The following is a 24,687-nucleotide window of genomic DNA, read 5'->3' as shown; positions in this document are numbered from 1 at the left end:
CTTGGGTAGACAGTTCCCACAGTTCTGGGTATACTTTCCTCTGAATGGATATGATTTATTGCTGAATGTTAAGTTAATGGCTGCTACTAATCCTAAACTGCTGCATGAATTTCCATTTGTGGAAAACTGGAGGATAGGAGTTGGTCTCTGAGAACCATCGTAGCAGGAAAGATAGAACGTGTGTCTGTTTTCCCTTTGCTCGTGCTCCCCCACTATTATATCAGATTGTAGGGAGATACTCCGGTCGGATACGTTCTGCAAAACCTTTCAAAGGCCTCTAATACTGCTTCTCCTTCATGTGATAGATGCCAGGCAGATGTGTAAGATGTTTTGAAAGTGTGGCACTGTTGTGGTCAGAGCTTTGCTTTAGGAACATTAATCTGGTGGTTGGGGCCAGAATGGATAAGAGAATTGAGGTGACTTTGCACAATCAGGCAGAGACTTAGAAAGGAGGGAAAACGTGAACAAGACATAGCATCCAATTGAGGTGCAAGAAATAGAGTATAAAGTTGACTAGGAGGCTTTAAGTTTGGAGAATGGGGAAAGACGACTGCAGAAATAAGGAAGTTGGCAAAGAACTATTTTAGAATGGAAGATGAGGAAGTGGTTTGGAAGTATCACTTTGAAGGGCCAACAGGTGAAAATGTCCCCTAGACAGGCATGGAGCTCTAAACATGAGAGTCACTTAAATAGACTCGCCAGCTGATGTTGGAGCAGTGGAGGAGACACCTAAGGAAAGGAAGGGAACAGGAGGCCCAGGCAGACTCCTAGGAACATTTATAATGAGGGGGTGGAAGAAGAGCGAGGAGCCAGCTGAGGAGAATGAGTGGCGGGAGGAAAACCTCCATAGAGCAGTGTCACAAAAGCTGAGGAAGGAAGGGAAGCTTCAGGAAAGAAAAGGTTGTCAGGGATTTTCAATGTTAGACCTGGTGTAGCAGAAAGAACTGAAGATTTAGAGCACCGCTGTCCAATAGAAACATAACGTGAACTACAAATGTTAATTTTAAACTTCCTAATAAACACATTTTTTTGAAGGTAGAAAGAAGTAGATAAATTAGTTTGAATAATAAATTTTATGTAACCCAATACATCTAAAATATTTTTTATTTCAACATGTAATTAATATAAAAATGTACTTGTCTGTCTTCCCCTCTATATAGTAAACTCTTTAAGTAAAAAGAAGCATTATGGGATTCAGTAGCAACCCCAGCACTCATCACAGTGTCTGGTTATGTAGAAAAAACCCAGTAAGTGTTTTTTGATTAAAGGGTATAGTGTTTGGTTTTCACAATGCCTAGTACAGTTCCTTAAGTTGATCTAAAGCAAAAAGAAAGAATGGAAACATTGCTGAATATAACCAGTGACTTACAAATTAATTAGATGTATTCATTTTTTTCATTAAAGATTAGTTGCATTCTTTCCATTTCTACAGTCAATTTGAGACAGTGATTCAGGGTAATCATACCTTCCATGTAGAGTTACTGAAATTTAGTGTCTTTTGGTGGGAAAGGTTCTTTATAATTTTACACATACTGATATTACTGTTCCATATCCATGATTCTTAAATCCAAAAGCCTCTGGAAAAACTGAAAGGCTTACTCTATCCTGAACCTATTTATGTAATTTAAGACTATTATATGTTTCACTATATATTTCTTAATGTGTTTGATTTTGTGGTTCTAAGGCCCTAAGGAGATATTATGAAACGTGGTATTTGCATCATATTACCTTTATAAAATAAAATAAAAAAAAGAATTCTAAATATATTTAGTCCTAAGGGTTTCAGATGAAGGATTCTGGATTTGTTCATTTTCATTGCATCGTCTGAGCCCACATAACCTTTTTTGTTTATTTATTTATTTTTATTGGGGAATATTGAGGAACAGTGTGTTTCTCCAGGGCCCATCAGCTCCAAGTTGTTGTCCTTCAATCTAGTTGTGGAGGGCGCAGCTCAGCTGCAAGTCCAGTCGCCGTTTTCAATCTTTAGTTGCAGGGGGCGCAGCCCACCATCCCTTGCGGGAATTGAACCGGCAATCTTGTGGTTGAGACTCAGACTCTAACCATCTGAGCCATCTAGCCACCCCCAACCACTATTATTTTTAAAAAACTACGATAACTCTCTATATAACAGACTTCTCCAAAATTCAGTGCCTTACAGCACTTATCCTCACTCAAGGCTCTGCTTCAAGGTGTAGGTCCGTGGATCAGCTAGGGCAGTTTTGCTTTGCATGTGTTATTCTGAGGCTTGGGCTGAAGGGGCAGTGGCTACCCACAGTAAGCTCAGGCAACAGCTGAAGTACAAGAAGGCGAGGCCAGCTTCACAAGCACGGTTCAAGTGTCTGCGTGTGGGCCACATCTGCTAAGATCCCCTTGACCAAAGCAAGTCATAGGATGTGCCAAAGGCATGGGGTGCAGGGTAGGCTGTACCCACCTTGAGGCCCAAGTCAGTCACAGAGCCAAGCCCACCATTACTGCAGAGGGGACGTATATCCTTCCCTTAGGGAGGCTGGGGGAGGGAGTAAATATTTGCTGAATAATAATCTAATCTATCACAGATGGTTCACAGAAGTGGAGTGGGATGGAAGAAGGAAAACAAAAATCACCAAATAGGCCATCACTGTCCTTGCTCCTTTTAGTCTGCCACTTTCACAAAGCCTGTTGTAGGGCAGGGGAAATGATCTGCTCCTAGTCTCAAAATCCAGGATGGATTCCTGAAATTTTAAATTAGTTTCAAATGATTTTTATTAATTTTGGAGATTGGTAGGTTATTGTTGGATGTGAGCTTTTAAAAACTCAAATAGAGGCTCTCCCAGACCATCTATATAATCAGAACTGGGGCTGCCTGTCCAGGAAGAAGCTATCAAAGTAACATTAAGGCTGATTAAATACTTTTGTGGGAAATACAATAAATCACAAGCTCATTTGGCACTTGAAAATTTCTTAGCATTGCAATACAAAGACACTATTAAAAAATATTTCAGGTAGTTTTCTAAGTGAAGGAGAAACTAGTCAAGTGGCTAGAATCATTAAAACCAGTTACAAGCCCTTTGTGCTAGAGAAGATCCATGGAAATGTTTGTTTCTGTGGAGTACAAATTTTGTTCACATTTATCTCTGAGAGTGAAGAAAGAAAATGGTATCAATAATTAAGTCAACATGTTATAAGAGTTTGACGTTTAGTTGTTACCTTGGGATATAGTGAGCGACAGAAATGTATTTTTCTGTTGGTGCTTCCTTAAAAGGGATTTTTAATAAACTTCTTTTGTGATTCTAAACATTGCTCTGGTTTTACTTTTTGAAGTGCTGAGGGGTAGGTTTTCTGGTTAGATAGACTTTTCTGTTCAGCACAGCTAGGCTCCAAGATTATTTGTATTCTCCTGGGGCTTTTTCTTTTTTAGCTCTTAGTATATAATAGAAAGAAATTTTAGTTGCCCATCAGGGGAGGATTTCTTTTTTTCTTTTATATGATTAAGTGTCTTGAGAATAAAGAATTGGACAGCAGTGTATTCAAGTATGTTCTGTCCATCTCAGAAAATCTTTAGCAGGTGGCCAGAGAGAAAAGGTCACATGAAAGATCCTCACTCTCCAACAACTATCTTTTCTTGTTCTCACGGCACTGCTAAGAATGTTATAAAGTCCACTAGTGTCTTTGGCCACACGGCCTGAACGGTGGGGTCATGGGCTTTCTCCATGGAGTCATCAATTGTTTTCAGCTGTTACTGGACCAGAATCAAATATGGCTTTGCCTGCTCCTTTCTTTGTACCAACAATGTTTATTTGTTCTCCAGGCCTGACTGAAGGCCTAGCTTAACCCTGTTGCTTGAAGCCTCTGCTTTCTGCTGAGCTCATGTAAAGAGCAGCTCTTTCAGGGAGGGTCCCCTTATATGTAGCATTATGATCTTCAAAGCTCAGCGGAGGACTGAGCTTTCTCTGGGTGAACTAGAAAAGACCTGGGCTGGGCATCAGAAGACCTGGGCTCTGGAACTGGTGTTACCTGCCCCATAATTGTGCGCTGGTAAATTCTTTTACCTTCCCTGAGCCTTAGCGTTTCACAGATAGATACGTCTTTGAAAATAGTATTGGGGTATGCTAAAGTATTACTGATGATTCTTGCAAGATTTGTCTGAGAAAGCTCCAGTGTGACAATCAGTTTGTATTGTTTGTATGGTTTCTTATAATAGCTGAACAGATTCTATAAGCATAAGGCTAATAACGGAAACTACTTAAAATGACCAGATTCTCACTGTAGCTTTCTTTAAAAAATTACATGAATAAATTTAGGACTGTATATTAGGAATGCTTTTGGGGCTTCAGTTTTTAATTTATAGTTAGACCAGTCATTGAAGCTTGAGATCTCATTTACTACTACTACTGTGTTTCCTCGAAAATAAGACTGGGTCTTACATTAATTATTGCTCCAAAAGACGCATTAGGGCTTATTTTCAAGGGATGTCATCCTGAAAAATCATGCTAGGGCTTATTTTCCGATTAGGTCTTATTTTCGGGGAAATATGGTAGTTTCTGTTTTGTTTTAAGATCCCATTTACTTCTAAGCAGTAGTTTTACTAGTAATAAAAATCAGCTCAATATGTCTTAATAATCATTGTCGTATACTCCTCAAGGGCGGGCATAGAATTTTACACAGAGGCAACATAGTGTAATATGTGAGCCTTTTCTCTTTTGCTTACTGGACGTGACCTTGGGTAAGTTAGTGAAATTCTGTATGTCACATTGTTTTCATCTGTAGAATGGGTAAGTGAAATTAATTAATTAATTAAATTCTTTCAGTGTCTGTCTCTGAGTTTTGATATAGGTAGACAGCCAGTAAACTCCTATTTAGTGAATACTCACTTTCCTTCTCATTTTTCTTGTAAATGTAATATATTTTATTAACTTCTTATATATTTTTGCCTGCATTGCCCTTTCTTGCCCTTTGCTTGTTTCATTTGGCTAACACTATCTTCTTTATTTGTTACCTTGTTTCTGAGGGATTATAAGAGACTATTAATGGCAGCTTTCTAAGGGGTTATTTTTGTAATAGAGCTGTACTTTAAATGATATGGTATAGTTTTCAGAGCAATCAGTAGAGATAATCAATTGCAACTTTTTCTATTGCCATCCTGTGGCATTTCTGGGTTTACTGAGATAGATGCTGTACTAAATATTTTTGAGGAAAAGAAGGGAATGATATATGCTCTGTTTGCTGATCATTAATGCTACATTAATGTTACAATTTCAGTTAGTCAACTTTTAAAAATCTAGAAGTATACATTAGAATATTTACTTTGAATACTTAGAAAATATAACTGTTCTGTTGGAATCCACCTCTCTTTTGGATAAGCTAGCATACATATTGCCAAGTTTTAATTTTATCCATTTTAAAAGACAGGACCATGGTATGAGTAATCCTACATATAGGTTTACTCCTACAAAATCTATTTAAATTTTTTAATTGACGTATATAGAAATGTGCGCAGATCATAGGTGTATACAGCTTAGTGCATTTTCACAGACTGAAATCCCTCTGTAACTAGCACCCACATCAAGAAATAAAACATTACCAATCCCCTCCAAATCTTCCCCTGTACCCCCTCCCAGTGAATAGCCCCCATACAAGTATTGTCTCTATTTCTATTTTTAATTCACTTTATTTTTAAAACAAATTTACATTAATTATGTCTTGTTTAGTTAATATTAATTTGCAATGCCCTGATCCCAGGCTCCTAGCTATGGGCCGAAGTTGGAGGGGAGGAGAAAGGTAGGCATGGTATATAAAAGCATGTAGGATAGAAGGGAAAGCATACCTGGCTTAAAATTTGTCATGATTTGAATGAGCCAAATATAGGTGATTAAGGGTGAATTTGAACTTGATACCTTTACTAGAGGAAAAAGTTGCTGAATGTGTTTTTTATGAAAAATCATAATTAAAAAAGTGGAGAATGTAAAGGGTAGAGGATCCTGAAAAGTGAAAATGAAACAGGACATTGACAAAATGCTTTCATGTAAATAAATGTGTGCATGGTAACGTTTTAGGTATTACATATGAATTAGAATACTGCTTAGGTATGCAGACAGGATTTTTCCTTCTGTGTTTTTAAAGACTTTCTGTGAAAAGGAAATTTGAAGTCATAAAGAATTGACTGATAGAGATTAAGGTAGCCAAGCACATAGGAATGTGGCCCAGGAAGGGAGACAGTGATGTATATAAATAGGCTGTGCGAGGATGCAAAGGAGAGACCCGAGGCCGGGAGTCAGGAGTCTGTGTCTTTTATCCTGGTCTAACCAATTGTGTGATTTTTTTAAGCAAGTCACTGAACTTGGGTCCCCTTCTGCTTTTGTAAAGTACATATGTTACCTGTTTACCCTGCCTTGGGGCATTATAGTAAGGATAAAATGAGATGATAGAATTTTGCAAAATTAAAAGCACTGGACAAATAGTTTTATGGAGATACAAAAATTAGGTTGGCTTGGTCAGCACAGAAAAAGGAATGTTGATGAGAACATTCTCTAAGATTATTCAACTCCCTTTGCTCTATATCTGAAATCATTAAGTAGCTTTATGAAAACGTGGTTTCTCAAGTAGATCTACTCATTAATAAAGGGGTATCTTGAGCTGATAAAAGTTGTCAGTTGAAGGTGATGGCAAATTAATAAATTTGTGGTTTACAAATTGGTCTTATAAGTATTTGATTGATGTGAATGGATTTACTAGGATTTGACCAACTCTGCGTGACCTGTTTCAGACCTAACCCGGGAGCCTGCAAGTAACAACAGCCTACAAGGTCCTTAAGAAAGCTTGGCCTGGAGGAGAACACATGAAAAAAAGGTTTGGTTTTGTTAAATGTAATTTATGAAAGTGTTTACAAGTAAAAAATCATAATGCACAAAGGATTGTTTTCTTTTTCCCTTTTCAGAACCCCAAGAGGCTTTGTTTTCTGTGAAAAGGTATTTCTGTACAGTTGCTCCGATGACAGAGTTACCTGCACCCTTGTCCTACTTCCAGAATGCACAGATGACCGAGGACAGTCACCTGAGCAATACTGTACGTAGCCAGGTACAGTGTCAGCCTCTGCAACTGCCTTTGCCAGACTGGGGATTCAGTGATCCCTCTGCCCCGCCTCTGAGAGAGGCTTCAGGGGCTGAGCAGGCTTTCTCATCTTTACCAAATTCATGTATTTTCTGACCTTCATCTGAGGGCAAAGCACTGTACCTTTTGGTGCTGGGGACACAATGCTATGTGAGACACGGGTGTTACACATTTCCTACCTGGCTCAGATATCACCTCCTTCACTGAAGCCTTCTTACTAGGCTATTATTATTTTATCTGTCTTGCCCTACTCTTCTATAGGCTGAGTATATTTTACTTTAATTTTTTCAGTATCTAGCATAGTTCCTGACAGTGCTCAGTCAGCGTTCAGTGACAGAATGCATGATGATGAATGCAAGTCTAAGTGTAGAGTCCTAAGAGAGTTCAAAGGAAAAAATCAGGAAAGGGGTGTAATCCATGGCATGGGACACAGAGGCTTCACTGGCTACACACAGAGATGTCAGATAGGCCTGCGACCGTTAGCTAATCATTGTGGATTGAATGTGGCTTCCGCAGAGGGCCTGTGAGATGTTTGGGGAATCGGTAGGATTTTTAGAGGTGGAGCCAGAATGGAAGAAAACTTAAGGCCAACAGTAAGCTATGCTAGAGGCCGGGGGGTGGGGGAATCAGACTCCTGTTTCAACCAGAGGGCAGAACCAGTGGGGGAAGAGACCACAACACAGGCTCTGGATCAGTGAAAACAATTTTCTCACAATTACTCTATGTCCGAAAGATCATGGAGTGCCTTGTGGGCTAGTGTGTGCTTGTCACTCAAAGCGGTCACAAAGGCTGGAAGACTACCAGCCCAACCTGCAGACGGTGAGTCAATGGAATGAGCAGCAAACCAGAGCACTAGATGGCCTGGAAGTTCGCTTCACACTCTGAAGATCTGGAATTCCAACTGAAGGTTAAAATGTGGGGAAGAAGGCTTCACAAAGTAGACTTTGAGGGATGGGTAGGACTTGAATAGAGCAAACTGGGAAGTCATTACTGATAGAAGTAACACTAGTGGAGGAAGAATTTTCCTAAAATATAAATTGATAGGGAGGCTATATCCAGAGATCTAATGTCAACAAAGGCAGACCACATTGTATTGCTAGAACATTTCTAATCAAGTGAAATCAAGTTAAAATGAGTATCAAGGGAAGCCTGAAAGCAAACACAAGCTGTAAACTGAGAGGTGTGTGGGGGAAGGGAGAGGGACTTTGCACCATGTGCCTTGGTGCTCAGTTGATAAGGGGTGTTACCAGGACTGATTTTTGTGACAACACATTTGCTCCTCTCCTGTGCATCAGCAGCTTGATTACTCGTTTTCGCTGTTCCCTACGAATAGCTTTTTGAAAAGTTAGGATGGGGCCGGATTCTTTGAATACAGGATGTGAAAATTTGGACGTTATAGACTTTGTACTCATTTTTAAACTGTTACTTCAGAGGAGGGAGAGGGTATGTGGAAACAGCATAGTCAGGGCTCTGGGTACCCCTTCCTTAACCAGAGCAGCTCCTAGTTACAAATCTTCTCTGGATTCCTTGAACAAAAGATTCTACAACTAACAAGTTTTGAAAAAACACAATTACATGTCACTCATTTGACCCAAACCCTCCAGAGTCATCTCATCTCAGAATACAATCGGCTCTGTGAGGTTTTAACCTTTCCCTACCTCTGCCCCATCTCTGTCTTATCTCTTACCACCCTCCCCTCATCCACCGCTTCCTTAGGTCTGCCTCTGAGCCACTCTTCGCATGGCTCCCTTCACTTCCTTCAGGTCACCTCATGAGTCACCTCAGCAGTGAGGCCTTGCCTTCCTCGGCTCCCCTTCCCTTCCCTGCCACCTGGCACTCCCTATACCCTTATGCTGCTTTTCTTGTACATAGTATTTCTAGTATACTACCTGTTTACTTGTGGATTTTCTTTCCCTGTTTCCCCCCGCTATGTGTAAGCTGCTTGAGGCCAGGTACATAATCTGTTTTGTTCACTCTTGCATCCCCAGCTCCAAGAACAGTGTTGGGCACCTAGTGAGCTCTCTGTTTTTAATGTAGTATTTCTATCCCTCACACTCAGGTTTTGTAGGGCTTTCATGGTATTATTGTCCTGCTTTTTGGTACACCTTAGTGACTGATGAATAAAATATCCCCTTGAAATAAAGGGTGTGATAGAGGAGGTACAGTTGCATGGGATTTTTATTTATAATTACATATGTTCATGGTTTATTTTTAGCAAGTCTTAGTGCTAATATTCTCAGTGGTACCTTCCATATCTGTTAGGGTACCACTGTCTAGACCATCAGGCCTGATTTATTTGTATGATTTTGACTGCTGTTAAAAATGTGATGTCAAATACTATGTTTCCCTGAAAATAAGACCTAGCTGGACCATCAGCTCTAATGTGTCTTTTGGAACAAAAATTAATATAAGACCTGGTCTATATTATATGTTTTAGTAAAATAAGACCTGGTCTTATATTAATTTTTGCTCCAAAAGACGCACTAGCGCTGATGGTCCAGCTAGGTCTTATTTTCGGGGAAACATGGTAAGTTTCTCTTTTGTTTATCCTTAAAAATGCCCTCTATAACTTACAAAGATCTTCTTTATACATTCTCATACTTTTCAGTTATCATGGGGTAGGCATTATTCCCATTTTACAATTCAGATGCTTATCCAAGATCACATAGAAAGTTAAATGACAGACTTGGAACTTAAAACTGCTTTCTAACTCCAAACATGTTTGGTATACTTTCTGTTCTTCCAACTGTCCCTTACCTCAGAAAAACATAATGCCTAAAAGGAGAAGGGAAGGGAAGAAAATTCTAAGGAAAAAAAATATGAAGTCTCTATATTCATTTTTGGACTAATGTATTTTTAAAAACCCCCCAAAAGAGGAAAAGTATCTCATTAAGTTCTTATAGCTATAAAGAAGCCACTATATAAATATATGCTGTAGTTATGAAAAAAGGGGGGCAGATCCAAATTTAAATTGGAAATAAATGACTGTTTTTGTGGATTAATTGTTTTATTTTTCCTCTTGGATAGTGGAACTGTTACATACAAGAACATTATCTGGGCCTTTTTCTATAGTTTGTGGTCTGTCATAATCCTTTGTTTTACTAAGTCTGTTAAAAAATTGTAAGGTTTTATTTTTCTGGTGCAAAATTTTGATGGTAGAGCTCTTTTTCCTTCACTTTTCATAATTCATTGCCAGAAGTCAGCCTCCATTTCATTTCTACTGACATTACAGGAATATACTGAAACTAGAGGAAACTGAAAATACAAATTTCAGAATAGTGCAAATATATGCTTTGATTTGGTATAGACTTACATCGCTTATGTGGACTAGGCTCTAAGACCTTTTTGCTTTTCTAAGATACAAAACGGTGAATTTTTTTGAAGTCTAAAATTCATTTGTATTTTATATATATTTGTATATTGTGTAGTAGTAGAGCAGTGATTTTCAAATCTTTGTGTGCATTGGAATCCCCTGAAAGAATTGTTAATACAAATTCTTTGGCCCCAAACCCCGAGTTATGTAGGTCTGGGACGGGGCCAGAGAATTTGTGTTTCTGACAAACTCTTGCCAGTACTTCTGGTCCAGGGATCATAGTTTGAGAACCATTATATTTAAGTAATGACATTAGAGAAAAGCTATTGGATTTATAAATTGAATACTCGGTGTTTTATTTATATTAGTTAATTCTGACCTGAATTTTGTAGTCCTTAAGGAAATACATTGTCAATAGCCTTTTTGATTTAGAATGGAAAAAAATCAATCATTTGTTAACTAAAAAAGAAGCCTTAAAGTAGTAATTCATTGAAAGATCAATAATGATTCTCTATATAAAGCAATTGCTGGAGAACACTTATGTAAATCCTTTACCATCAGCTGCTAAATTTACAACATTAAAATGTATCTGCTCTTTATAAAGGAAGGTTATCTGCAATATATTTTCTGAATTCAGAACATTAAATGTAAAGAACTTGACTAAGTTGTTAGCAAATCATAGACTGGCAGAAGTAACCTCATTTTCTAGATGATGGTGGGTCACCTTTTTTTAAGTATGAGAACTCCTGTAAGATTAAATAGAAAGCAAACCTATAAGCTATTTAAAGTGATGTTTAAGTACTAGGGACCTTGAGGAGAAAAAAAATAAATGAAAGAAATGATCTAAATTTAAACTGAATAGGGTTCACAGGCCCAGTTAGCCTTTAACACTGTTACTGCACTGTTTATAGAAATGAATTTGTTTTCCCAGTTATGTCAAAGTGAAGTAAGGAGAAAAAGAACTTAAAATCTTGGTGACCTCCAGAGAAACGTGCTTGCTTTTGTATGAGAGTAAAGTCAGAAATGTTTGGCACAGATCTTAATAGTTTGTTTAAAAACTCCAGGTTCAAGCCCAACACAATAGCCCCATAAATGTTAAATGTTAGGTTGGTGCAAAAGTAGTTGCAGTTTAAAAGATTAAAAATAATGCAAAAACCGCAATAACTTTTGCACCAATCTAATAGTATCTCTGTTTAATGTTAACGCTCCCTGTTCAGTGAACCAGTTAATGTTCACTGTTCAAGGAAATGACAGCCTTCCTTGATGTTAAAGTGATGGTTAAAGCTCTAACTCCAGGGAGTCACAAAGCTTGGACAGGTGCTGGATGGATTTTTGTGTGCTGTTGGAAACGTATTGCCTAGGATTAATAAATATGTTCAAGTTTTCCACATAACTTGCGGGTTCTTCAGTTAAGCTACTCTTCTGGTTTTTCCTACAGGGCAGGTTTAGGAGTCTCAAATTTCTAAATGTAGAAATCCAAACAATATCCATAAAGTCTCACAGGATTCATACTTTTTCTTATAAATAAATAAATATTCATATTAAGTAAATAATATGCAGTCTATAAATATAGCAACATAATGGAATACATTGTAACTTTAGGCATCTTGACTTACTACATGGAAATGTATGCATGAAATAATATTAGATGAAAAAAGAAGGATGCAATATTTATGAACATTCATTATAACTATATACATGTGTGTATGTTGAAAAACATTACAGTTTGGAGTGTTGTAAGAATAAGTTTTACTTGTAAAATCATCTAAGGTCATATTCAGCAATATAAATTTATAAACTTAAATGTGGCAAAAACTGCCATGAACAAAGTCATAAAACAAACTGGGCAAAGGCTTATCATGCATAATGACATATCTTAATGTACAAAGAATTCTTATGAAGTCAAAAGGAACATGAACAACTCAGTAACATTACCAAAGGATATGAGCAATATATATGGTGGAAGAAGAAGAAATAAAAATGGCACCAAATATATGAAAAGACTAGTTGATCAACCTTAACTAATAATCAGATATATAGAAATGAAAACTTTTCATTTTTCACCTATCAGTGAGCAAGGATTGATACCCATTCCTACTAAAGGTGTGGGGAAAATAGGCGTTCTCGTATGCTTTTCAAGGGAGTTAAGTTCATGTTTCTTTGGAGACAAGTTGTTAACTGAGTCTGCAAATCCACGTGCCTTTTGGAGATAATTTAGCAATTAATAGAAAAAAATGCACATTCCTTTTGACCTAGCATTTTCACTTCTCACATTTTATGCTATAGAAACATTGCAAGAGTGCCAAGAAATACACACAAGAGTATTTATTGAAGCATTATTTGCAACAGTGAGAATTTTGAGATAGCTTCAATCTTACGTTGCTAACGGTTTAGCCAGTCAGTATAACGTAATGGCTAATAGTAGGATCTGTTGACTAAACCATCTGAATTAGAATCTCTTTAGAACTTCTTAGTTCTGTGATCTTTGGCAAATTATCTGGCCTCTCTAAGCTTCAGTTTCTTTATCTGGTAAATGAAGTTTATAATATTAATAAATTCAGTCTTATTAGGATTAAATGAGATAACTCACCTGGAGTACATAGGTAGCATAGTGTCAAGCATATACATGGTCAATAAATCTTAGCAATTATTATCATAATTGTTATTACTATGCTGCTGTTATAATACTTAAATTGGAGGTATGTGTTTACCATTTTTTTAAACTTAGTTACAGTTGATATTTAATATATTAGTTTCAGGTGTATAGCATAGTGGTTAGACATTTATATGAATTACAAAGTGATTCCCCCGGTAAGTCTGGTACCATCTGGCACCATACACGGTTATTGCAATATTACTAACTATATTCCCTATGATGTACGTGTACTTTACATCCCTGGGACTATTTTTTAATTTCCAGTTTGTATTTCTTAATCCCTTCCCCTTTTTCACCCAGTCCCCAAGCCCCCCTCCCACCTTGCAACCATCAGTTTGTTCTGTGTATCTATAAGTTTGTTTCTGTTTTGTTTGTTGGTTTATTTTTTTAGATTCCACGTAGAAGTGAAATCATATGGTATTTGTCTTTCTCTGTCTGACTTATTTCATTAGCATAATACCCAAGTTTGAGGTATATGTACTGGCATAGAAAGGTATCTGATATATGATTAAGTGTAAAAGCACATTGCAGAACAACGCTTTCAGAAAATCTAAAAGTACATCAGATTGCTCACCACATTCATGTTGTGGGACAGAGATTAGGGAGGATAGATGCTTTCTAAGGTACAAACAAAAGTTTATAAGACTTTTAAAAACTTCTAAAAAATGTTTACAAACTTTTGTTTGTATTTCTTTTAATTACATAAGTAAAACTTTAAAAAAGGCAGGCAGGAAACAAGCTTAAAAAAAACAGGCACACACTACACTATATTAAAAATACTTCCACAGTTTTTGCTGCTTGAGAAGTATTCTCTCTGCTTGAGGGTCTACATGCCTTGGGTGGCTGGACCTGTACTTGCATCACATTCTGAAGTAAGGAGAAGGGAGAAAGAATTAAAATGAAGCCTCTGACTTAATGGTGTAGGAGGTTGGGGGAATCTGACTTCATGGGAATTCACTTCCCACATACTCATCACTTCCTACGTACTCACCACTTCCCGAAGGACCCCACCCTCCCTGAAACTTACAACATTTTTATAGTGAGTAATCCTTCCCCCTGCCACTGAAATGAAATCATTTATAATCGTTACAACACTGGTTTTTCTGAACCTTAACAATAACCTTTAAGGGTAAAAGTACAGAGGCAGTAAAAAAATCGGTGGTTGTTAGTATAGCGGAAAGGGAGGGATAAATAGGCCGAGCACAGAGGATTTTTAGGACAGTGAAACTATTTCTATATACTGTGTTTCCCCGAAAATAAGTCCGGGTCTTATATTAATTTTTGCTCCAAAAGACACATTAGGGCTTATGTTCAGGGGACGTCATCGTGAAAAGCCATGCTAGGGCTTATTTTCCAATTAAGTCTTCTTTTCGGGGAAACACGGTAGTACTATGGTGGATACATGTTACATTGTACATGCTTCAAAACCCATAGAACGTACACCACCAAGAGTGGACCCTAATGTAAACTCTGGATTTTGGGTGCTGATGACATGTCGATGTATTTTCATTGATTGTGCACGTGTACCAGTGTGGTGTAGGATGTTGATGGGGAAGGCTGTGTGGGACAAGGGGTATATGGGAACTCTACTTTCTGCTCAATTTTGTTATGAATCTAAAGCTGCTCTAAAAATTATTTTTCTTAAGGAAGAAAGAAATGAGCTACCAAGCCACACACACAAAAGACCTGTAAGTTCTTTTTTGTTAAAGATTTTATTGGGGAAGGGGAACAGTGTATATCTCCAGGACTTTATTGGGGAACAGTGTGTATTTCCCAGGACCCATCAGCTCCAAGTCAAGTTGTTGTCCTTCAGTCTTAGTTGTAGAGGGTGCAGCTCAGCACAGCTCAGCTCCAAGTCTAGTCGCCGTTTTCAGTCTAGTTGCAGGGGGCGCAGCCCACCATCCCATGCAGGAGTCGAACCGGCAACCTTGTTATTGAGAGCTCGTGCTCTGACCAACTGAGCCATCCGTCCACCCAAGCCTGTATGTTCTTATCTGTTATAAATATATACTGAAATACTTATGAAAGAAATGATAATGTCCAAATTTGCCTCAAAATAATACTGGCAGGGCAATACTGGGTGGGAAAATAGATGGAAAAAGATTAGCCATGAGTTGATCATAACTGAAGCTAAGTAAAGTGTTCATGGGGCTTGATTATACACTTCTGACCATATTTCTTTTAACTTTTTCCATAATAAAAAGTTGTGTTTTATTTTTAATTAGCCTTAAAAATAATTCTAAGTCATCATTCCAATATTTAGCTACTAAGATTTTTTTATTTTGGAAATCCCTTATTCTAGTGTCATCTTCCTCATCTGACAGTTTTCAAAGCATTTACACAGCCCTTTGAGAAAGATACTATTTTTTAAAAACAGCTTTGTTAAAGTATACTTGGCATACAGTAAACTGCACATATTTAAAGTATACAATTTGATAAGTTTTGATGTGTGTATACCCTTGAAACCACCACCACAGACAAGATAATGAATCCATCACTCCCAAAAGTTTCCTCACGCTCCTTTGTAATCTTTTCCTCTTGCCCCTCCTCAGCTAGTCCCCATCCCTAGGCAACCACTGATCAAATTTTTGTCACTATAGTTTTTATTTCCTAGAATTTTATGTAAATGAAACCATACAGTATGTACTTTTACCATACAGTATAGTATGTACTCTTTTGTCTAGCTTTTTTCATTCAACATAATTATTTCTTTTTTTTTCCCCTTTCTTCTGCCTCCCCTCCCTACTCTGGTTCAAGCGGTTGTTTCTCAGTCTAGTTGTGTATCAATAGTTCCTGTTTATTGTTGAGTTTCATTCTATTGTATTGATATACTACAGGGTTTTTTTTTACCCATTCACTTGTTGATCGATATTTGCATTGTTTCCAGTTTGGGGTTATTACAAATAAGGCTGTTACAGGCATTCAAGTACAAATCTTTGAATGGACATATGCTTTCATTTATTTTGAGTAAATACCTAAGAGCAGAATACATTATACAATGCAGTTGTATAATATATTGAACTTAAGATACTGTTGAACAGTACTCCAAATTGGTTGTGTAATTTTGCACCAGCAGTTACGAGAGTTCCAGTTCCTCCATATCCTCATCAGCACTTGGTAAGGTCAGTCCTTTAATTTTTTAGCCATTTTAGAGGGTGTGTAGTATCTGATTGTGGTTTTAATTTGAATTTCTCCAAATAATGATGTTAAGTGTGCTTTTCTTGTGCTTATTTGTCATCTCAATATCTTTGGTAAAGTGTCTGTTCAAGTCTCTTGCCTAGGTTTTAAATTAGGTTGTTTGTTTCTTATTATTGAGTTTTGAAAGCTCTTTATATATTCTGGATATATAGGCTTTGCAAACATTTTTTCTCAGTCTGTGGCTTGTCTTTTTATTTTCTTAACAGTGTTTTTTGAAGAGCAGAAATAGATCAGTTTAGATATTAAAATCCCTCTTATCAATATTTTGTGATTCTCTTTTTAGTGTCATCTAAGAAATCATTGCCTAGCTCAAGTTCTCAAAAGTTCTTTCCTACATTTTCTTCTGGAAACTTTATAGTTTTAGGTTTTACATTTAGGTCTGTACAGTGAGTATAATTTTTTGTATGTGGTATGAGGTATGGATCAAAGTTCATTTTTCTCCATTTGGATACCCAGTTGTTTCAGAACCATTGGTTGAAAAAGACTCTATTGAATTGCCTTTGCACCTTTGGCAAAAATTCATTGTCCATACATGTGTCAGTCTGTTTCTGGGCTCTCTGATTTGTTCCATTAGTCTATTTGTCCATCTTTGTGCCAATACTACATTTTCTTGATTACTGTAACTGTATAAGAAGTCTTTTTTTTTTTAACCAGGCAAAGAACTTTATTAACTGTTGTTTCAAACTTTATTCCCAAGCTTCTTCACCCTAATTAGCTGCAAAGAATGATTTGTGTAAGCAAAAACTGAAAAGAGCTGTAATGTCCAAGGGACTTAGGCTTAAAAATATTAGAGATTGAGATTTTATCAGATCCATGAACAAAATTTTAAAAAGCAGTCATAATATAAAATAGCAGCTCCCAGTAACTTCTTCAAGTTCTATCTTCTTCAGAAGTTGACTCAATTCAGTTTGCTTCCCTCTTGGAAGCCTCATCATCATTCTCCACAAGATCTGGAACTTCATCATCATCTTCCTCTCCAGCAGCCAGTGGTGCTTTTCCATCCACAGATTGTTTGGGCAGAGCTTCAGCCAGTCTCTTTGAACTAGTCAGACTGTGTGCACCGAGCTGGTTTAAATGCTGCGTAGCATTTCTGTCAGCTGCTTGGTCTCAGCGTGGCCTGTGATAGTCCAAGTGTTCACGGCCAGAGAGGCTTGAACTTTAGGATTATTAAAGTGGATCACTGTTCCTTGGTTTGTGAACATACCTTCAATACCAGAGATATTGTTTGCCCCTAACTTCTTTAAGGAGGACTGAAGTTTTGTATCATGTGCTGTAGCTGTTCTGTGAACCACCTTCTTTCTGTGAGCAGTTCCTTTCCCACCACTGTGCACTTGTGTCTGCAGTTTGGCGAGTTTCTCCTGGTTCACGATAGTTTCTTTCATCTTGTTGGAGAGGAAACGGGGCTGCGCAGGGAACTAGAGTTGGCTCTCAGGAGTTCTTGGGCAGACCAGCTGAGAATAAACGCACACACGCAGGGACGCAAGATGGCAGCCAGAGCATAAGAAGTCCTAAAATCAAGTAGCATTAGTTTTTTTAAGTTTGAAAATTGTTTCGGATATCTTAGGTCCTTTGTATTTACATATGAATTTTACAAACATTTACACAAAAAAGTTTGCTAGAATTCTGATTGAGATTGCATTCAATCTATAGATCAGTTGGAGGTGGGTTAGGGGGCGGGGGGGGGCGGGGGGGTGATAGAATTGGCACCTTAATAATATTAAGTCTTTCAGTCCATGAACGCAGTATATTTCTACATTTATTTAGGTCTTCTTCAAAAAATTTTTTTAAAATTGTGATAAAATATAACAAAATTCAAAATTTACCATCTTAAACATTTTTAAGTGTACACTTCAGTTGTGTTTAACTGTATTTACATTATAGCGCAACAGATCTGTAGAACTTTTCCAACTTGCAAAACTGAAACTATACCCATTGAAACAACTGAAACTGAAACAACTCCCCATTTCCCCCTTCCCACAGCCCCTAGCAATCACAGTTATACTTTCTGGTGTTTTTTGAGTTGGACTACTTTAGGTATTTCATATAAGTGGAATCATATAGTATTTGTCTTTTTGTGACTTGGTTATTGCACTTAGTATAATGTCCTCAAGGTTCATCCATGTCTTAGCATGTGACAAGATTTCCTTCTCTTTTGAGGCTGAATAATATTCCGTTGTATGTGTGCACCGTCCTTTCTTCATCTATGTGTTGATTTGAGTTACTGCCATGTCTTGGTTCTTGTGAATAATGCTGCAATGATCATAGGTGTGCAAACACTTCTTTTAGATAATGATTTCTCTTCTTTTGGACATATATCCAGAAGTGGGGTGGCTGGATCATGTGGTAATTCTATGTTTAATTTTTTAAGAAAACTCCATACTGTTTTGTATTGCAGCTGCACCATTTTGCAGTCATAACAATAGTGCCCAGGGTTCCAATTTTTCTACATCCTCACTAATACTTTTTATTCCTGGTTTTTTGATAGTAGTCATCCCAATGGGTGTAAGAATGGTGTCTCATTGTACTTTTGATTTGCATTTCTCTAATGATTAGTGCTGTTGAGCATCTTCTCATATGCTTATTGGCCATTTGTATGTATTCTTTGGAGAAATGTCTATTCAAGTCCTTTGCTCATTTTAAAATCAGGTTGTTTTGTTGTTGTTGTTGTTGAGTGGTAGGAGTTCTTTATATATTCTGAATGCTAACCCCTTATCAGATATATGATTTGCACATGTTTTCTCCTATTCTGTGGTTGCCTTTTCACTCTGTTGATTGTTTCTTTGATGCACAGAGATTTTAAAGTTTGATGTAGTCCCATTTGTCTTTTTTTTTTTTTTTTTTAAGATTTTATTGGGGAAGGGGAACGGGAGTTTATTGGGGAACAGTGTGTACTTCCAGGACTTTTTTCCAAGTCAAGTTGTTGTCCTTTCAATCTTAGTTGTGGAGGGCACAGCTCAGCTCCAGTTGCCATTGCTAGTTGCAGGGGGCGCAGCCCACCATCCCTTGCAGGAGTCGAACCGGCAACCTTGTGGTTGAGAAGACGCTCTCCTACCAACTGAGCCATCCAGGAGCTTAGCTGCAGCTCAGCTCAAGGTGCCGTGTTCAATTTTAGTTGCAGGGGGCACTGCCCACCATCCCTTTCTGGAGTCGAGGAATTGAACTGGCAACCTTGTGGTTGAGAGCCCACTGGCCCATGTGGGAATCAAACCGGCAGCCTTCGGAGTTAGGAGCAGGGAGCTCTAACCACCTGAGCCACCGGGCCGGCCCCCATTTGTCTATTTTTGCTTTTATTCTTTAATTTGTCATAGCAGCAGTGAGTAGGTATATTTGGGGTTCCTCAAGATTATGCTCAGGTTCAATGATTAGCTAGGACTCACAGAACTCAGAAAAGGTGTTATACTCACTATTCTATTTTATTATAATGAAAGGATACAGATTAAAATTAGCAACAGAAATAGGCACATCTAGCAGGGTCTAGGAGACACCAGGCACAAGCTTCTAGTTGTCCTCTCAGTGGAGTCGTGGGGACAGTGCTGAATCCTCCCAGGAACAGTGTGTGACAACATGCGCGGAGTATTGCCAGTCAGGGAAGTGCATTTGAGCCTTGATGTCCAGGTGTTTTATTGGGGGTTGGTCGCGTACACATGGCTGACCATAGTTCTCTAGCCCCTCCCAAATTCAAGCAGGTACTATGTGGCCCAAAACCCCCACCACAAAGCCCATTGTTAGCAATGTGGCCCAAGGCCTCATGCAGACAGAAACACTCTTAATAAGCAGGATATTCCAAGGACTTTGAGGTTATCTCCCAGGAACCGGGCCAAATCTTTCTTTGGCATATGCAGGGTTTGGACACTCCTGACCTGCTGAATTAATTCTCTGTTGTACATCCTTCAGCTCAAATGTCACTTCCTCAGAAAGGTATTCTCTGGCCACATTATCTAAAAGTAGTGCCATCCCATGTATTCTTTATCATATCACCCTGCTATTCCATTCTGTAATTACGTTATTATCTGTCTCCCTCTGCTTGAAATCAATTCTTGAGAGTAGAAACCTTATCTGTCTTGTTGACTGCTATATCCCTCGCACCTAGTACATAGCTGGCATTCACTGTTTTTTAATTAATTAGTAAGCATAGTAGTAATTATACCTACAAACTTTTTTAAAAAAATATCGTAAGCCAAATAGAAAAATGGCAAAGGAATGAATACGTAGTTCATAGAAAAAAATGCTCATCTTTCCTAGTAATAAGAGAAATAGAAGTTAAAATTACACTGAGATCCCACATTTCACCTATCAGATTGGTAGAAATCCAAGCTTTTCATAGCTTACTGTGTTGACAAGGGCTTGTTGAAATAGGCACTCTCCTACGTTACAGAGTCTTTTTAAAGTGGTACAGCCGATAGGGAGGGTGATTTGGCAATATACTTTGCATATGTACTTTGACCGAGCAGTTTTACTTCAGGGAATTTCTCCTACAAATAGGCCCCCGCATGTGTGAAATAACTTACAGGGGGCATTCATCGCTGCAGTGTTTATAATGGCAAAAAGTTCAAAGCGAGTTAAATGTCCATCATTAGGGGATTGGCCTAATAAATCATGATATATTCATACACTGGCTTTGTAGCTGGTTAAAAATATATGTTTTTAAAGAATAGGGATATTCTTTGGGTACTGATGTGTACAAAAAATCTCTATGATACATAGTTAAACAAATGCAGGACAATGCATTTATTGTGCTACTACCATTTGTGTGATAGGGGCAATGAGAATATATATTTGTATTTGCTTGTATGTACACAAAGAAACTTTGATAGGATTTGCAGAGAACAATGACGGTGTTAACCGGGGAAATTTGGAAACTAAGTAGTTTAGTGGGAGACTTTTTACTGTATACCTTTTGATACTCTGACTTTACACCCAGGAGAATGTTTTACCTGTTTAAATAAGTAAATTGTACTTAAAAAAAAAAAGAAAAGGTATAGTCAGTTTTGAAAATAGAATCCAAAGTACTATAAAGTAGGGTGTGTGTATTAAACTGTGCTCTACTATCCCATATCAGCTTCAAGGGTGGGGCAGGGTGGGGTTGGCTAATGTTCATTATAAACCAGAACATCCAGTTGAGTAATGCAAATGAGCATATTCTGATTGCCTCTTTCATGCTAGGCTTAACCCAATTAAACTGTTCATGTAGCCCAATAGGACAGCAGTGGTGCCATAGAAGGAACAGGTTTTGAAGCAAGAGACCTGAATTTGATCCTGCCTCTGCTGTTTTCTGGCTAAAATTTTGGACAAGTTACTTTAGTGTACATCTACCAAAACCTCTCAACACATGAAAAGACTAAATGAGGTAATGTGAGAGTGCTTTGTAAATGATCCACTACTGTGTAGAGAGAGCTATTATTACGTGTATTTTAGTTTATTTTGAACAGTAGTCAACCCATCAAGTTGGTCATAATTGTATGGCTGAGTCACAAACATAACATTCTTAGCGTATGGCTGTCACCTCCTCCTAAGAAAATAGAAGGATGAATTCCCTCTGCTGTCCTCCTCAGCTCTCTATCAGCCTATGTCTCTGTTCTCTAGATCTCACCTTCTTCATAACTATTTTTTTCCTACTGTACTTGGGCCACTCTAGTGACTAGTGTTCAGCAAAGATGATTTTTCTTGGTGAGTGGTGTGTATATTGCTACCTTTTGTGCTTTGGAATAGTTTCCTTTTCATTCCTCATAGGATTTCAGTCTTCATAAATGTTTTCTCCATGATGACAGAGTTACTTCCTGACTGAAGTAGAGGATACCAAGGCCTTTGTAAGGCAGCTCTTCTCTCTTTTTTTGTTCCCCTCCGTGTATCCCCCCCATTAGTTATCATCCCTCTGTCTGGTATTGTCAGTCTCTTCCTCTAATCCTACTTCTGTACTTTGACCTGATAAGTATGCTCAAGACTCTGTCATCCCTAAAATAACTTTTTCAATTTGAATCCCTTCTGTTGTCATATCATGTTTTTCTTCAAGGAATGATTGCTTTTAATTTCTCAATTTCTGTCCATTCCTCAGTCCATTATGATTTATGATCTGCTTCCCTTTTAACTGTTTTACTTGTGTGAAGAAGTTGGTGAACTTCCCAGTGCCAAATTCAGTGGCCTTTCAGCTCTCATTCTGCCTGACTGTTGATGACACCTTTTGACATGTGCTTCTCCTTTGGCTTCTGTGACATTGATTCCTGGGGTTTCTTTCCTCTCCCCTGTTCTTTCTCCTTAATCTCTTTTGGTGGGTTTTCTCTCCCCTGCTGCTTAAGTTTGGGGGTTATTCATACTTCTCTCCTTGGTCATAATCTCCCTCTGTATTTTTCTTTCCACAGCTGTTGTAGTACATTAATGACCAGCAAATTCATACTGTTCCTTCTTCCTATTTATGCTCTCTCCCTAAGATTTCATTCTTTTCCAAAGCTATAGAAACTAATGACTTCCCCCAACTCTCTTCTGACCTTGAAATTCTTATTAACTGCCGTTGGACTTTCCTGCCTGGTAGCAGGTACTTCAGATTCACCGTCTCCCTTACTGAAATCTCTCTCCTCCTCCCGCCTGCGCATGCCCTTGTGAGCCATGTCTAGCAATGTCATCAGCAGCGTCCTAGTCTCTTACACTAGGACCTCTAGAGTCCTCCTGGACTCCTTCCTGACCATTCACATATAATTTGCCACAAAGCCCTGTCAGTTCTGCTTCTGAAATATCTGTCTTCTACATTTATTTTCTATCACCCTCAGTCAGGCTTCTTAAAAATGAAACATAACCTGATGTGTCACGTCCTCAACCTTGACAATTTTTATGACTTTCTATTGCCTGTAAGACAAAGTCTAAAGTCCATTGCACGGCAAACAAGGTTCTTTACAACCTGTTCCTAACCTTTTCTGCCACCAGCCCTAACAAACCCTTTTCTCCCACCAGCCCTAACAAACCCTTTTCTCCAGCCACCTCATGAGTACTCCCTGGTTTTCTGCATAGGCCTTGCACTTCACTTTCACACCTCTGTGCCACGACTCATGGTGTCTCTGCCTGAAGCCCATTCACCTTTTACTCATTCTTGAAGGTTCTACTTAAGAATTGTATCTTTTATGTTGCCTTTCTTGACCACACAGAATTATAGTCCTGTAGCACTTGAGAATGATCTCTAATATAATATTCTATATTAAACCTAACTTATGAACTTCTTAAGGACAGCATCAAGATCTTACTAATTTCAGTACTGCCACAGAAGAGTACTTGGAATATAGAATATTGATAATTACCTGTGGGATGAATATATTGAAAGCAAAGTAAAAGAGAACTCGGCCCACACTGAGTCTGCAGAGCTCCCATGTTTTCTTGTGAACAGCAGATTGAGGTGGTTAAGAACTTGATTTCTGCAGTCAGGCATAGCTGGGTTCAAACCTGCTCTGTCACACTTACTAGCTGTGGCTTTTTCCTTACATGTGAAGTGGTGATGATGTGGTGGCTGTGTGTAAATGTAAAGCATATATCAATCCCTGGCACAGTATAAAAATTTTAGGCTATTATTAATGTGTAATGTATTTTTAATGAATAATATTAATACTCTATAGTAATAGTTAGACTGTGTAGTCAAAGATGAGGTACAGCAGTGTCATGTTCTCATGATTCTCCTAAGAGAATCCTTTCTTAACCAAGTCGATTACATCTTACCAGCAACAGTGATTATCAGTCTACTTTTCTCTCCTGTTCTATTACCGTGTTTCCCCAAAAAATAAGCCCCAGTTAAGATCGTCAGCCAGCGGACGCATTTAGTACGTTATGACGATGTTCCAGAAGAAGATGACACGACTGTATTTGAATAAATGTAGATTGTTGTACATGAAATAATAAAACATCCCCTGAAAATACACTCTAATGCGTCTTTTGGAGCAAAAATTAATATAAGACCAGGTCTTATTCGGGGAAACATGGTATCTGTGAGGAGGAGAAGTGCCTGTTCTTTTTCCTTTAACTATTCTTTTTATTGTTGTTCGTTCTCTTGGGATTCATTCTACCCTTTACAAAAACTGAGTTTTAGATGTGAACAGAGATACCAAAAAGGATATTGAACTTGAAGAATAGGAAAGGATAAACCCAAGATAAGGATAAAAGTAATAAAAGGGTGTCTGGATTAAGAGTCTGAGAAAAGTAGAATCTTAAGAAAGGTTCTCATTTCGTTCTGTCATTCATCAAGTATTATTGTCCCCTTACTCTATACAGGGCACAATGGCAAAAGGGCAGGAATATCAGAATTGTTTTAGGCCTAGTTTCTCTCTGTAAAGATATTTTTTTAATTGAATACTTCTTTGAGCTAATTGTGGATTTACATGGCAGTTGTAAGAAATAATACAGAGAGATCCCCTTGTACATCACTAAAAGGATTTTAAGTCTTTTTAATGGTGGAGGTGAT

General features: G+C 38.0%; 1 protein-coding gene and 1 pseudogene across 3 annotated transcripts in view; one reads left to right on the top strand and one right to left on the bottom strand.

Moving 5' to 3' along the window:
• The window catches only part of PSEN1 (presenilin 1), a 62,679-nt gene that overhangs the window by 1,397 nt on the left and 36,595 nt on the right, over positions 1-24,687 (top strand). The window contains exons 2-3 of one of the 3 annotated variants that reach the window (XM_033107685.1): positions 6,743-6,825; positions 6,914-7,041. In XM_033107685.1, the coding sequence (XP_032963576.1) occupies positions 6,967-7,041 (75 nt within the window). In that variant the 5' untranslated portion in view covers positions 6,743-6,825; positions 6,914-6,966. Of the gene's footprint in view, positions 1-6,711; positions 6,826-6,913; positions 7,054-24,687 lie in introns of all 3 variants that reach the window. The other 2 variants (XM_033107683.1, XM_033107684.1) reach the window with 2 other exon arrangements.
• LOC117023254 (transcription factor BTF3-like) lies at positions 17,027-17,635 on the bottom strand (annotated as a pseudogene).

This window comes from Rhinolophus ferrumequinum, chromosome 6 (assembly GCF_004115265.2).
Source record: "Rhinolophus ferrumequinum isolate MPI-CBG mRhiFer1 chromosome 6, mRhiFer1_v1.p, whole genome shotgun sequence".
NCBI classification, from domain to species: domain Eukaryota; kingdom Metazoa; phylum Chordata; class Mammalia; order Chiroptera; family Rhinolophidae; genus Rhinolophus; species Rhinolophus ferrumequinum.
The sequence above is the reverse complement of the archived record's forward strand: the minus strand, read 5'-3'. Positions and strand labels throughout refer to the sequence as shown.